General features: G+C 40.9%; 1 protein-coding gene across 2 annotated transcripts; it reads left to right on the forward strand.

The window, feature by feature from the left end:
- Positions 1-76: 76 nt before the first annotated feature.
- On the forward strand, positions 77-15886 carry LOC136433853 (codanin-1-like). Of its 2 annotated transcripts, none has more exons than XM_066426406.1 (32): positions 77-206; positions 948-1642; positions 1893-2105; positions 2419-2642; positions 2940-3041; positions 3446-3527; positions 3864-3984; positions 4421-4533; positions 4962-5051; positions 5202-5277; positions 5503-5597; positions 5847-5954; positions 6192-6243; positions 6417-6470; positions 6701-6844; positions 7383-7549; positions 7816-7894; positions 8192-8284; positions 9026-9080; positions 9467-9591; positions 10043-10246; positions 10925-11016; positions 11252-11315; positions 11552-11630; positions 11977-12119; positions 12399-12441; positions 12699-12760; positions 13164-13227; positions 13510-13658; positions 14274-14387; positions 14789-14867; positions 15061-15886. In XM_066426406.1, exons 1-32 carry the CDS (start codon positions 111-113, stop codon positions 15192-15194), a joined length of 4011 nt encoding a protein of 1336 aa, XP_066282503.1. In that variant the 5' UTR covers positions 77-110; the 3' UTR covers positions 15195-15886. The 2 variants fall into 2 exon arrangements, with proteins under 2 accessions (XP_066282503.1, XP_066282504.1); XM_066426407.1 differs by having other exon boundaries at positions 3449-3527.
- The last annotated feature ends 6 nt before the right edge of the window (positions 15887-15892 follow it).

Here is a 15892-nt window from a genome sequence, read left to right on the forward strand (position 1 = left end):
ACACTTGTCGTTGATTGGCCAGTGGAATAAAGTGCTTTTCTATGATTGGTCAGTTATTTTGATGTACAGGCACAATCGTTTTAGCCTCGTTTCCAGATCTATGTGGGAAAATGGCGGCCATCTTGAAAACTTTGCTGGATCTGAGAGGAGATTTGAGTCTAGAAATCGTTCTGCAGTGGCTTAGTCAAGACGGCAGCGGGAGACAGGTAAGGCAGTTGGAAGAACCTGATAGTAATTTGTATTCTGTACGGATAGCACCAGCTATACACCCCTGGTAACCTACTTTTTGCACTTATTGGGGAGGGGGGCGAGTTCACAGAAGGCTCACAGAAGGGACCGAAGACAGCTGTATAAACTATATAATATTTTGGTTGTAGACAGCTGGACTGTACAAGAGTGCACAAAGCTCGAAGTTGGTATGCAAGCACCAACTACTTGAAAATTCGCATGGGTTTAAGGTGGCCAACTGCAGACTTTGATCAGGGATATACATTACCATAAATCAATTTCAACACAACGATGTACAGGAAATTAATCAAGGAGGTTTATTAAAACCTCCTTAGAATAATTAATAACGCTCACATTGAGCTTTCAGTCATGAGCTACGATTTTCAAATAGACTACTTACCGGTCATTGTTATGAAGTTGTGAAATCATGTTCAATCTTTTGTTGACTGCCTCTCACCATCAACTGAGTCCTTTCAGACCTTCTTGGTAAAGGTTCAATCCAATGATCATTCGTGAATTGATTAGAATTCAGTTAGGTCACAAGATTTTCATTATAAGATGATTGCAGAAAACCTGTTTTTTTTAATTGAACACCCCACATGTATTTCTGTAATTCAATGTGTTTTATGTGTTTTATAACTCAGACAAAATTATATTTCAAAACTTGTCTCATAGCATGATTTGTGATGAACTGAACTTTTGTGATGATTGTGTCGCAGGATGTTGCAGCTTCCTGTGACCTGCTGACATGCTGCAGCCAAGACGAGTTTGTAGTTTTCTTCCTGAACTACCTGCGTGACAAGACGGGACATCTCCTGAACGGTCGGCAGACCGCTGTGCAAACACCTGTCAAGACACCCTCCACCAAGCATTTGAAAGTCAAGGAGTCCAGCAGTGTCTCAAGAAGACAAGCATCCACGTCAAGAACTCAGCTGTTCTCTGTCAGTCCAAACCCTCAGCCAACTGCAGACATTTCCAACCAAAACAGTTCTCTTTTTTCCCAGGACTTGTCCATCTGTGACAGCTTCACCGATGGGGAATCCTCTTCCCACTTCTCCAGCATCCTCCATAATAGTAGCAGAAACTCTCCTAGTCCTAGTCCTTTCCATGGCAGAAAAACTCCAAGAGAACAGAAGATTACCCTAGGAGAATTTCTTTTCAAGACTCCAGAATCAGGCAATAAGAGAAAGAGTCCAAATCCTGCCAGCCATGGTAGAAAGGACAAGGACCGAGGAAACTACAGTGCATCTCCGCACATTGGTAGGAAATCTGGAGGAAAGGGAAAGGGAACACCTTCCACAGAAACAAAGGAGATTCAGATCGGGAAAAGAAGATCAGAGCCTCCGCCCCAGCCTGCTGTCTTTAACCTGGGAAACATGGACGACTTTCCACCAATGGGGAGCCCATCACCCATGTGAGCTTGAAACTTTGTTCTATTTTCTGCATTTGCGATACCCACTTGAACTGATTGTCATTCAGCTTTCAAACCTGTTTTACTTTTAGTAGTATTGGTAATGCTGTATGCTATCACACACACTCAGCTTCCTGTTTATCGTCTCTTGTTCCGTCTCATGAGGGTTAGTTGTGCTTGCACAAAGTATTGAGGCTTGATTTCAGACCCACAAGTGCCTATTTGTACCTAATAGAAATATTGCCTTTTACAGGAAGATAACTCCATCCAGACGCATCACCCCAACTCCCGTCACCAAGGATGGTTCCCGCCCCAGCAGTAGGGTGTGTTTTACCTCCACTCCCCTGTCAGAAGCTCCCTCCTCCCCAGCAGCACAGGACCACAGGTCCTTATTCAGCAGTCCTCCCAAGGCCCTGTCCAGGACATCTGTACTGCAGGAGGAACGGGAACTGCTCAAGATGGAGAGGTTCGTCGTTAGAAATACAGTTTGTATCAACAAGAACATCTGCAATCAATTTCATTACTACCTCGTACAGCCACGCTACAATGATAGTTCTGTAAAAAAAAAGATGAAGAACGCAAAAGACGGCCATACTCTTCGAATGCATGAGGATGCTGTTGCATGTTCAAACGGCTGGACCCATTCGGAATAACCACAAATAACTTACCCTTCACTGCCCCCCGTTAGATACACCATGTTAGAGTTCTGATTTCATACTTTAGAGATTTTGACATCTTATAGGTTTGCAGTGCTATTATGTCTTCTCTATTTGCTACAGGTCTAGACTGCTGAGTGATAGTGTCCCTACAAATGCAGACAGTCCCAAAGATGAGTCCCACCCTGCACCATGTGTCACCCCCACCAAGGCTTCCATACTGACCCCCACCAAGGCTGCCCTCATGAGACAGTCAAGTGTGAGCGAGACAATAGCTGACAGGAACCTCGTCACACATGAGGATGTGATTCAGACACTTGCAGAGCTCTACTCCCAGTGCATTCAAGGTAATACATCAACCGCAATGTGTTCTTGCTATCATGCCAAGTCAATAGTCAATCCTTGACAGCGAGAGATTGTGTAACACAGCATTTTCTAATCTTGGACATTGAATGATGTCAATGTATGACATCATGCTTTGAATCCAAAATCTAAAAATGACACCTTTCTATAAGACGTTTCTTTCAATGCTTTTGCTGCTTGTTTTTTTTTATTAATGATATGACGGACCCATTAAACAGTTGACATGTATGTGTCTGCAAGTCTTTATAAACATTCTATATTTTTTACCTTCTTCACATCAGCGAACCTTGCACCCAACCTTGCAGTGGAACTTCACTTCACCATCCAACTACTTACCATCAAAGGTACAGGTGAGAATGGACCACCAGCCAAGGAGAACCTAGGTAACTACAGGCTTTTTCCTCCTGTTTCTAACATGTACTCTGGATGTTAGTTTAATTTTCTTACAATGAACTGTATTGGTGACGTAACTTTGTGAGGGCTACACCTCTGGGTTGAGATGAGGGATAGTGATCATGATAATGATGAGTTTGCTTTTGATATTTTCAAATGATTATGATAGCTAAGAGATCAAGCATCTTGGAATAGAATGCTATTTATATGTTTTGCAATGGATTGAGAAGAAACAACATGTGGAACCATGCACATACACTTTTACATTCTTAGCCATAACAGTTGTCATCCATCAAAAACTCGCTATGTAAATCTAAATGGTTGTATACTGTAACTTTCCACATGCTCAAAAGTATCTTCAGACATTCTTATGAGATCTCTACTTTCCTTCCAGCAGACCCTGAGGACACTAACTACCTTCAGTCTGTCCACAACTGTGTCCTGTTTGCTACCATTGTCCTGGAGAAGCAACTCAGGTGAGGGCTTACTTATTGTACATGTTTACGTTTTGCTGTAATGCCTAATGAGGGCCTCATTGCAAAGCAATATTAGACACCCTGGCTTTATATGGAGATTCTAGAGATTCTATAGACAGACTGGCCCTAATAACTGTAGCTTTGTACACAGATAATGATCTTACTTTTGCATTGACAAAGCATCGGGATAAATTGAAAAAGAAAGGCTAAGTATATATCTGTAGGACAGTAGAATAAAAACTCTTTATTTGTTTTCCCGAAACATAAATACTGAAACAGCATTATCTCTGAATCGCATTATTTTATGGCATTGTCCTGGTTTTTGTTTTGTTTCAGAATACTGTCACTGCTAGACAAGGGCACATTAAGACTTCTGGCTGACAACCCCAGGATAGGAACATTCTCCCCCACGCTGCAGCAGGCACTCATAACTGCTAACGGCACTTGTCCCTTCAGGGTAAGAAACAGACAGACATTTGCTTAATGTTGTCCTGAAATAAAGGTGTATTTCACTTGGTGTTTTTTTAATGAATAAACAAATGTGAAATTTATTTAGAACTGAATTTTGAAATATTCATTGCTGTGTCATGTACTTATGTTAGTGGTTTTCGTGGTGACCTCTCCTTTCTCCACAGCAAAGTCATCACACAACAAACAATACAGATTTTCTGTCAGCAATGCACTCTGTGTTCCCGAAAAGAAATTAAAACACCTCCCTTTCCTGTTAGCATGCTATTAAGTCCCATCAAACCGAAATGCATCTATAAGTAGCCATTGAAATTATCACAACCCTGCATACGGCATACTAGTGATTATAGTGACTTACAGAATGATGGAAATGATGTGAAAATTTGACTTTATTTGTATGATGTATGAGATGTGTTTGTAAACAGACGAAGGAGATCCGTACAGCCTCCCCCATCTCCAGCGTGCCCTTCCAGTCTGACACAGACAACAGGCACAACTTCCCTAGCGACCACTCCTTCCACACTTTCAAGAAGACCAGGTATGCAATGATGCAGTTTTGGAAACACGTATCGACTTATACATGTATAATGTTTTACTTTTTAACACTTGTTTGTCACTATTCGTAAGCCTGATATGTGAATATAGGGTTTGTCAGCCTACAAGCAACTTATTCGTGACAGAAAATAGTGTAAGCAATCATCAAAGCTTGGCATCTTCCAAAATATGTAAGGTAGAAGAAATATATAGTATATACAATGATAAATCTAGGATTGAAACTGTAGAGGAGGGCAGGAACCTTCTTTCAACCTCTGCTTGTATTTCTGTATCTGTATCTAGATCTGTATAGCTTGTATAACTGCCCTTCGGTATAGCACACCAGCTATTTTTCAGTGCTGTAGGAAAGCAAGTCTTTGGGAATATCTTGATAGGATTGTGATGTACATTGTATCTATGCACATCTAACAGAGACAAGTTCTATGAGCTGTTGAGGGAGTGGGAGGATAAACATCTCAAGCCTGACTGGTCCATGCAACTGGCCATGGGAGAAAGGATCAGGTAAACTATGCTGCAAATATTAAAAAATGTGCTTTCTTCTAATAGGGAAATTTCAACACTATGTGGATGCATTCTGTTGTGACAAAACCTTTTTTGTGGTTGCATGAATTATGTTTCACTAAGTAACTGATGACTCTTTGTTTTTTGTAGGATTTTGCTCTACTCAACAGCAGACTTTGCCAGTCTTATCCACTTTGCCCGTCTGTTTCAGTCACAACTCATAAGGGTGAGATTACACATGTACAGTCAATAATGTGCTCTTAAGCTGCTTAGTGCAGTATATTGCCTTTATTCTGATGAGATGTTGTTAGTTGATTAAGTTACATTTGTCACAAGTTGCGTGTTCAAAGTGGGGAAAGCAGGAAGTGTGCTACAGAAATTCAACAACCTCACAGCTCTGTGAACATGTCATTTGACATCAATGATATTTTTGTTTATTACAACCATGTAGATGTGTAAGGGAGACAGCATTCAGGACCAGGATGTGGAGGAGGACATTGCTCTGCTAACCGAGCTGAGGAAGTCAAACCCAGAGAAACTGAAAAGGTAGTCTGTATGCTTGTTTTTTTGTTTTTGTTTGTGTGTGTGTGTTTGTGTGTGTGTGTGTTTGTGTGTGTGTGTGTGTGTGTGTGTGTGTGTGTGTGTGCGCGCGCGCTTGCGTGCCTGCGTGCGTGTGGGTGAAAATGTTGTTTTGATTTTTTTGTTCCTGTTTTAATAGGACTGGTGAAGATATTTAAAGCATTGTTATAAAAAAAGGTGACTTGTCGCTCACCGCTAATTTCCTTCCCCACCCAGGCTGCAGGAGCGCTTCATCACCCCCTGGAGGACAGGAGGACCATGCCCCCCTCCCGCCTTCCCTGGACACCAGGAGTTCTTCAAAAACTTCCTACAGGCTGCAGCAAGGTGAGGCTGGCAATAGATGTTATAACTAATGTTGAAACTTTTGTGGCTTTTTATTTCCAGGGGACCTCTCCACTGCAAATTCATGACACCACAAATATGTCTCCCTTACAAGTTGTTTGACTACTGTACTACAGAATTGTTTCAATGTGAGTTTAGAATTTAGAACACCGCGGAAACATTTTCCTTTACACCTCAGTGTTTTATTAAGGTGCATCACATTTGTTTTTCTTTTTCCAGCCATGTCTTCAACCAACTGATAGTTGACAACTTCTCAGCTGAGATTCAAGAGGTAAGGCTTTTCAAGTCATCTTACCGTCCTGCTAATATAAAATTGACAGTTCCTTTTGATGTCAAAATGTCAAAGACATAGAAATAGAGGTGGTCTAATTTCAACATCGTAATTGTGCAATATGAAAATCAAGGGTTGTATTAAGTATTGAGTTTGTTTCTTTTGTGGCACAGCTTGACACCACCCAGTTTGGACTGCCAGACAACACAGCTGACAGTGTTGATCAGGTACGTAAAACTTTAACCTTCCCTTGTCTTGCGTATGGTGCATTCTGTTCCATAGACATAGGAACAATTCATCACTTTTCCATAAGACAAAGTTGCAGTTGACCTACACACCATTTTTTTGTCCTCAGCATAGAAAATATTTTTATTTCTATTTTAAGGATTGTTTTGTTGGCATCTAGCTGTAGATATGCAGGTACTTGTCTGTTAGAGGTCCTTATTTGGGTTCACAGGAGCAGAGAGACTCCTATGCCTCATGCCTGCTGAACCTGAGAATTCTGGGAAAGTTTCTGGGATTCATCGTCTTCCTGCCTTACCGCAGTCCACAGCTGCTGCCAGAGAGCATGATGGCCTCAGCACTCTCTGTCAGGAACAAGGTAAGTCCCATTGTCACCAGAGAGATTCTAGAGATTTATGGGACAATTAAGAAGTCAGGTAAACTTCACTGTTGTACTAACAATTCGAGATGTCAACCCCGTAGACAGGACTATTCTTTTTGATAAGTGTGGTGGGTTCTTTAATGTGCTGGAGGTGTGGCTCTAGTCAAACATGTAAAATGACAATCAACAGTTTTTGTGTCCCATCCGTCTCTCATTTTCACCTGTGAGGACATAGGTATAAAGAGCCTTTCCCCAGGGCACAACATTGGGGCCTGTCAGGGATTCGAAGCCAGAACCCTAAGATCCTTAGTCAACAACTCTAACCACAAGACCATTTGCCACCTAAATGTTTTCCTCCAGGTCTGTCAGCCGATCGACATTTTGAGGTATCTACAGGACAGCCTAAAGCACTGTCAGGCCGAGCCTGCCAAGGATTCAGACACAAAACCTTTAGATTCAACAACAACCCTAACCACAAGACAACCCTAACCAGAAGGCCACTTTGCCACCTACATTTGTAAATGTTTCCCTCCAGGTGTGCCAGCCTATCGACATCCTGAAGCACCTACAGGACAGCCTGAAGCAGGGTCGTACCATCCTGACTCTCCCGTGGGTGGTGGAGTATCTCAGCATGATGGACCCCATGGCTCCTAAACTGGACTCCTACAAGGAAATACTCTCCATCCTCTTACACATACACAGGTATTGTTGGAGTCATCCCTTCATTTTACATTGTTGATGACATTATAAAAAGCTTTGCTTAGTTCTACTTGAAGTTATGCATTTATTTCTCAAACCAGGTTTACACATAATTACCAATAATCACATCAAGACTACGTCTCAAAGATCATAGTTGACTGTTCTTTTTTTTTTTAAATCATGGTTGGCTGTGATTTTTTTTCTACATGTTTTAATAAAGATGGAGTGTACTCGAAATGGAATTGACCAATCCTGTATGTTTATTTCAGATCCATCCACCATTCTCCCTCCAGTATCCTCTCCACCAGTCAGCTCCTTGTCCTGCTGATGTTAGGGTGGCTGTTCCAGGTAGGGTAGTTTATTTCAAGACGTAAACATAAAGATTTCCATTCATGTTTGTCTCTGTGTCACCATTTCTTGGAGGCTGAGGAATGTCCACTCTTTACATTATCTTGAATAATTGATATGTTTCTGCTCACAGCCTTACAGCAATTAGGCTAAATGCTCAGACTAATTTTGCATGTGATACTTGCTTTTGGCAGCAGTTGTGTGCTATTTGATTTTTAAATGTGGGTAAATAGAAATTTATTGAAAAAGCTGCTTGCACAGTGTATGATTTCTCACCCTGATTTCTGACCCCCCCAGGTTCCAGCAATCCTGACCAGCATGATAACTCTCCATCCTGATGCTGACGAGCTGGTAGTTCCCAACTTCAACAGGAACAGCTGTATCTCTCTGGTAGGTATTTGTATGGTATATAGATAGAGTACTGAATACTGTTAATTCATGTATTTTCACAGGGACTTAATTCCATAGCAGAAGTAGAAAGTTTGTATGGTGCTTGTGATTGAAACAAGTCTGTAGTACATATAGAATACAACACGGGGTATTCCGTATCACCCGAGGTACCAGCCCCACCGCGGGTCGGATCGCCCGACGGCCGTAGGCCGGAGGGCGATCCGACCCGCGGTAGGGCTGGGACCGAGGGTGATGCGGAATACAACGTGTTGTATTTTATTTATGTCATACCTTGGTCATACCCACCCGAGAAAACATACATTTCAATGCGGAATGCGCCAGAAGTTGAGGGAGTTTTGTGTCCTTGAACAAGAAACTGTAGCAACATTGATTCCAATCTCCGAATCCGGTATTCGAATTTCCGACGGCCGCGCAACCGGCGCGCTCGAAATGCGTTCGAAATATTCTATGGAAGCCTGTGTGATAACACTCCCAAACCCTATGTGATCCGGATAGTTATCACACGGTCCGGGACACCCGTATCAGGCCCAGGCATGACATAAAGTAAAAGTACATTGAAAATGCATATTTGCTTTGTTACGAGTTCATACGGAAATAAAACAGCCAGCATTTGAAGATTTACAGTATATGGATGAAGATTACTGTATCTGTTAATTGAAAAACACCTGTCTTCTTTCCAGTCAGACTATTTCTAAATGTTGGTGTTGTTTATCCTTCCAGGACTCCATCCAGGTGGTTGATCAGCAACTTTTATACACCTGCTGTCCATACCTGGGTAATTACTCTAATTTATTTTTTAAAATCTTTAAATATGGGATAAAAAAATTCTTTGTTTGAACATCAACAGAAACAATCAACTTTCTAGGATGTATGCCTGTGTCTGTTAAGGCTGAGAATAAGGGATACAGTAATATTAAATCAAGATATCCTTTTAACAAAATTGCTTCAATCAGGTAATCTGTATGTTTGCTAAATTTTATTTGACCCTTAACTCCACCCTTGTGACCTCAATGAAAAGCGGCCTACAGACCAGTTGAAGGTTCTCATGAATTTAGGTTCAAACAAACAAACAAACAAGCAAACAAACAAACAAACAAGTAACAAATGTTACTCATAGCTTCCAATGTCTACAAAATATTTGCTGATGTGTTGACCCTGCAGGTGAACTGAGAGCTGTTCTGATGGAGTATGACTCAGGAATCAGCTCTAAGGGCGGCTCCTTCAGGAAGATCACACCTCTATCATTCAACCAGGAGCCCAAGGAAGTGTCAAAGCAACAAATACAGGTATGGTGAATATATAGCACAAAAGTCTATTGTGGCTAGCCTTCATAAGGTGATTGTTTAGGCTGTCAAATGCATCATCATCATCATTTCATCACCATTATTTAAATGCAGAGTACAGCTCAATGTACTACTACTAGCTTTTCTTGTGCAATATATACAGTCAAAACTGCCCAAAAAGACCATAAGAAGGGGACCGTTATTGATAAAATCTGGTCTATGTGGACAGGTAATCACTTGAGACAAGATTCTTGTGCCTATCTAAATGGGAAAAGTGACCACCAAAATGTGGTCACATTGTCCAAATGGTCCTTATGTACATGTAGAGGTGGTCGCATGTACAGGACGGACTGTACTTTGTTGGATGTTTTTGGTAGGACCATTATGTTTTCATTTACCAGAAAAGTAACGTTTGAGGAATACATCTGCACTTTTGAATATCTGCCACTCCCAGCTCCAGCTTGAGGAGAGTTTCTTCCACAACCAGCCCCCGTCCCTGAAGAGAACAGCAGACTTTGTGGTGGAGCGTGTGTCGTCCAACTGTGCCAAGCATGTGCGCGCCGCGGTGGTGCAGCCGCTGGTCCAGGCCAGGAGGGACCAGCTCAGGACTGACATAGGAGATGTCAGGGAGTCTGAGGAGAAGAAACTAACCAAGGAGGTACTGTGGAGCTTGAATGTTTGCAGTGATTTCATTTTCACGGTTTTTGTGGTGACCTGTCCACCGCAAATTCATGACTCGGCCAATATGTGTTTCATATGTAATACTACTGCACTATAGAATTGTTTCAACCTCAAACACTATAAAAACCTAGTAAGAAATTAATTCCTTGAAACTTGAATCTTTATGGAAAATACTACGTGGCAGACTTGCAAGTCTGAATTGGGTAGGTATTTACACATGAGCTCCCATTAAAAAACGATATCATTATATACAAAGTTTAAATAAAAACTGGTGGTATCTATTATTCCCTGCACAAATGAGATAATTCACAGTAAAAGTGATTAGTGGTGAACTTGCAGAGTTATTAGTGGTGAACTTGCAGAGTTGTTCATCCCCTTAAGCACAAGTTGTAGCTTTCTGTTATTAATGAAGTTATTCAGAAAACAATGTTCTGACACTGCTGTTTTTCACTTGTATTGCGAGCAATGGACCCACAGTATTTTCTTCTGAAATGCACTCCGTATTAAGGTAATGGCAGAATAGTTTTTAGCTAACTTTTCCTGACCTAGGATCTAGTTTCTGTCCGAGCCCAAATACATTGCCATTTGCATTAGATGTGAAGCAATAACACTAAATGTAATCTTCCGTTTTGAATACTGTTTTGATACTCTGCAGGAGAGAGCAAGAGAGAAGACCAAAGCCACAAAACCCATCATCACAGCTGTGGTGGAGGAAGCTAGACCAAAGGCAGAGGAGGCAGGGAAGAGGTCTGACAATCTTGCTTCAACTGTAGAGCATAAGAGTATACATTATGTAACTACATATTCCAGCCATTCTGCCAAAGGATGGCCTACTAGCGTTGTGTTATCTATTGTAAGTCAATACATGTACATCAAATGTCATATGCTAGACTAAAGAACAGGTCAATAAATTCAAATAAAAAATACAGTTAACTCAATATATACTGTCATTCTAAATGTCCTGTTTTATTTTTGATCACAGATTCTGTGAAACCAAAGTGATGGAAGCCTTGAACAGCCTGGTGGCAGAGGAGATCAGCCCACAGGTTAGTATTTGCTTGTGTTGTGGTTAGAGACTGACTTGGAGCTTTTCTTAGTACTGTAAGCCCCATAGGTGTATATTTCACCATTTTGATTTATAGTATAAAATACAGTTGTGATTTCTGTATTATGGATGTCCATTATAGTTTAGTTCTGCCCAATGGGAGTCATCCCCTGCATGTAATGTACAACGACAGAACTTACCAATGGTGCCTGTCTATTTTACCTCTATTAACTTCAGGTCATAAAGACAGCAGGAGGCATTGCCTTCAGACTTGCCTATGACAAGGTGGTCAGGTGGACAAGGGATAAAGTGCCAGGTATGCAATCAAACTGCAGTCTGACATGAAATGATGCAGGGATATTTGGTGTGAACGCGTGAGACTAAGAATTATCTGTAAAAGAACACAACACACTTATCGAGAAGAGTAGGAGTGACCCAATGTGCCTGGATAAATAGCCATGCACTACTAACTAAAAAAAAAGTGTCATCCTTCAACCAAGGTCGACCAGAAAGAAAGAAAAATTATGCACTCATAGGCTTTGGAAGAGATGGGCAACACATTTCTGATGTCATTTGTTCTTATCAGTTATCATGTTTTAGTTGCTATCTTCTTGGCTGATATAGAAACAGAAACGTACAATGTAACTTACTGTCTGTTCCAGCTTTGATACAGAAAGAGGTGGAGGCAGAGTATGATAGACTGTTAAAACAGGCAGCTAAACAACAGGCCTGTTTACCAAGACCAAGTGCTGATGCTGAAGAAAAACTTGAGCTAGAACCATCTGCAGTGTTGGAAAACCTCAAGGTGAGCATCTTTCCCTGGATGCCATTATTCAAAGGCACTGCTAACTTTATCCACTGGTCTTACTATGTGTTAGAAACAGTAAGGTAGCTTTGTATATTGTCTTGTTAGTTTTGGAGTATATCTTAGTTTTGTTTTTGACAATTGATTCTGTAGTCAAAATATCTTTGCTTCTTTGTTGATTTAAAGAAAGTGCGCAGGGTGTTTCTGCAGCTAGCTATCTTTTATCCTGATCAGCAGCATCAGACTTATTTGTATGTGACATCTTAACCAATCTTTCAGGATCTACTGGGCAAAGTGTTCTCTCCTGGAAGCAGTCAAAATGGTGAGCCTATTCTCAGCATTCAACATTCCCTGCCAGATACAGCACTTATCGATAATCAAAGCAACTCTGCTGATTTTACAGACATATAGGTTATAAAAGTGATGACAACAGTTGTGTTTCAATGATTGTTTGCAGGAGTAAGAAAGAACTTCGTAAATTGCATAGAACCTATCTAACCTGAGTTGTGGTGTATGTTTTGCTTCTCCAATGTGTCTGGAGTTTTTAGAGAATGACTGTGTGTGTCTTGTGGTTCCCAGTGTGTGAGAGTGACTTTGTGGATGTGCTTACCAAGACCAGAGACTTGCTGCAGAGCAGTCAGGTAAGGAGGGGGTTTCTACTTCTCTGCCTTAATATTATTTCTTGATGTATTCTTGTCTATTACAAAATATTGCAGATTAGAAGCATGTACTGTGAAAGTACTGCAGACATGTTCTTGGTGGTTTTATGTTTGCAGTTTTCGTAGTGACCGTTTCACTAGGAACTTAAAACCACCGCGGACACTTTTGTCCAATACTGCAGTATTTGACTATAACGCTGACGCAACTTAAAACCACAGCAAACACTCCATTTGCGCCTTAGCGGGAAATAAAAACCACACAAACGTAAATACATTTACAGTATGCTGCCTCAGCAGAGGTGTGCTGTCTACCCTTTAGTTTTTGTTGTTATCCTTGTTTATATGATACCAGTTGATGTTGAATCTTAACTTTGATGTTCTGCAGGAAATCTTCACCTCCTCTCTGAAGTCCTTGTCTCGCCTGAGTGTGGAAGCTGCTGCTGCTTATAGTGAGTACCAGATAACAGTATAAGAATCATCATCATCATCATATATAAGAATATAAGAATACATGGAATGTAATATGAGCATTGATGCACTGCACATACATGTATTACTTTGCCATTCCTGTTGTTTGTAATGTTGCTTTGCAAACTTATAGTTGTACTTATCTCTTTGTATGGACATTTATGCTACTCAAGTAACTGGATAAATCTTTCAAACGGTCAGAAGTTCTAGATAGCATCCACTATCTTTCGTCAGTGACTGACGTATGGTCATTTGTTTTTCAGTTATCTTCAGCCAAGGGAACCAGCAGAGCAAGGTGTTCTCCCTGCTTCAGGAGATCTGGGCCTGTGAGCTGCCCCTCCCCCCTCCCTTCCAGAACCTTCTGGCCCCTAAGAACATCTTGTTGTTACAGCAGAGATCACCAAACATACAGGTACAGTGGCTTTTTTTTTTCATAAACTCACATAAAATCATATTCTATGGAGGATGACATCTGTGAAAAGTTTTATCAGGTCAGTAAATCACTGGATGGCAAAGCTGTTTCTACATAACCAGTACATTATCACCTGCCGACGTTTCAGTGACTTTCACCTTCCTCAGGGCAAGACTAACTAGTATTAGCTGCAGTGTGAAATAGAACCAGTCAGTATTGAAAGGTGAAAATCAGTCCCCAAAACTTCAGGACTGGTGATTATGTTCTGGTTGTATACTTGTATGTAGGGTTGACCATTTCAAATAGTTTTACATGTATTTTGAAGCCTTAACAACATTGTCTCTCATACAGTTCCAAAAGATTTAAAAAATGAGGAACAAACATTCAAACAATTGGCCATCCAGGAAGCCATTCTTCTCTTTCTTCTAGATACAATGATTTGGATAAGCTCTTGTATAAACATATAAGTTTCTAGCTGCAGTGCAAAATAGAACCAGTCAGTATTGAAAGGTGAAAGATTGGCCATCCAGGAAGCCATTCTTCTAGATACAGTGATTTGGATAAGCTCTTGTATAAACGTGAGACAGGTTGTAACCTATAGTCCTTTTGACACAGGCCAGCTGGACAGGAATGGTGCAGATCCTCCAGGTGATTGTTGAGAAGAGACAGGTGTCTGTGCACAACGTGGACAGCTGGTGGACATCACTGCTACAGAACCAGTCACTGCAGGTAAGGCTGTCCTCCAGCTTACAGGGCGGGGGGCCCTTCGATGTTTTCACGATTAGGTAACAACTTGAATCTGGCTTAATTTTTCACCCTGGCTGGGCTGATTTTAAGTCCAAATCAATTCGGGTGCCTGCTCGATTCTGACAACCTCTAAAAAGCCTGTCAACTAAATACCCAGCAGTGCACCGGTTTGGAAACGTGACTTCAGGAGGGATTACAGGAGTTGTAAGGAATGACCAGGTGTTATGAATAGATATTTTAATCCGTGAGATCTAAGTATATTGTGTCTTTTAATCTCATAGTTTACAAGATGATTTGAAGTTAAATAGACCAACAGAGGCCGTGTTTGGTGTAAGCTACTTACCATTGTCGAGATAAACCTGTAAGATAATCTCATATTGCAGGGTTACAGGAGACACATTGCAGCAGCTGCCTGTGACTCCATGCTGGGCTGCCTGTCTGTCCACAAACCTAATCCAGCAGGTGAGACTACAAGGAATAAAAACGTTTCAGAATTGTAGTAAACAGCTACACTTTGTTCCAACAGAACAAATAAATCCCTCGAGGATTTTAGATTGTTTTCACAACCAACATTTTCTTACTTCCAAATCATCTTTTTTACATCAATTTCATTTCTTGTTGACGTGAATTGTGGATGTTTCTATTCTTTTTGTAGATGAAGACGAGGAGGATGGGACCTTTGCAGAACTAGCAGAGCTTATACTGGAGAACAGTGGGCACGATGAAGCCATGGCGGCAAAAGTGCAGCAGTGCATAGATCTTCTCAAAGGAGCTTCAGATGATTCCTGACCCTGAATCAGCAATACCCAAACATGGGATGGGCTTGTATTACAAGTCCCTCTCATTCATATGTTGTGCAATGGCTTGTAATATATATGTACCCTAGTGGTAAATCAAAATGAATGCTATTCAATGAAACATTTATAAGAATGTGCATTTCTGTGAAACCTACTAGTGCTTCCTGTATCAACCTACAACACTCTTGCAAAGTTAGCTAGGTCTACTGGAGCTTCCATGACACTATATGCCTGGTGCTGAAAAGAAAGTTAGATACTTAGATATTCCAACAATAGTTATGTCAAACATTCACACTTCTTGTTTCGTAGCTAAAATGTGCATTATGGTTTTGAAACAGAAGATAGGGTTGTGTACGTAATATACATTTCTATGATTGTAGCTAAACTCTAAATGTCAGGAGCTTGTCAGAGACCTGCCCTGCTGCTCATAAAGACAGATACTGCTGTTCCAGGCACCACCAGAGAAATACAGATTTGTCATGAAGGAACATGCTTCCCCAGATACAAGTATGAGTTTCACGGTTGTGAAATGTCCCCACGTGATAAAAACAAAGACCTTACTATGAAACAGAAAACGAAAAAATTATTGTCATTCCATGCCTTGTAACAGAAATATATATGACTCAACAGTCTAATAATAAATTTTTATAACTAATAAAAAATATTAAAGACTATTGACCTGTAGTCCTT

Source organism: Branchiostoma lanceolatum, chromosome 4 (assembly GCF_035083965.1).
Source record: "Branchiostoma lanceolatum isolate klBraLanc5 chromosome 4, klBraLanc5.hap2, whole genome shotgun sequence".
Lineage (NCBI taxonomy): Eukaryota > Metazoa > Chordata > Leptocardii > Amphioxiformes > Branchiostomatidae > Branchiostoma > Branchiostoma lanceolatum.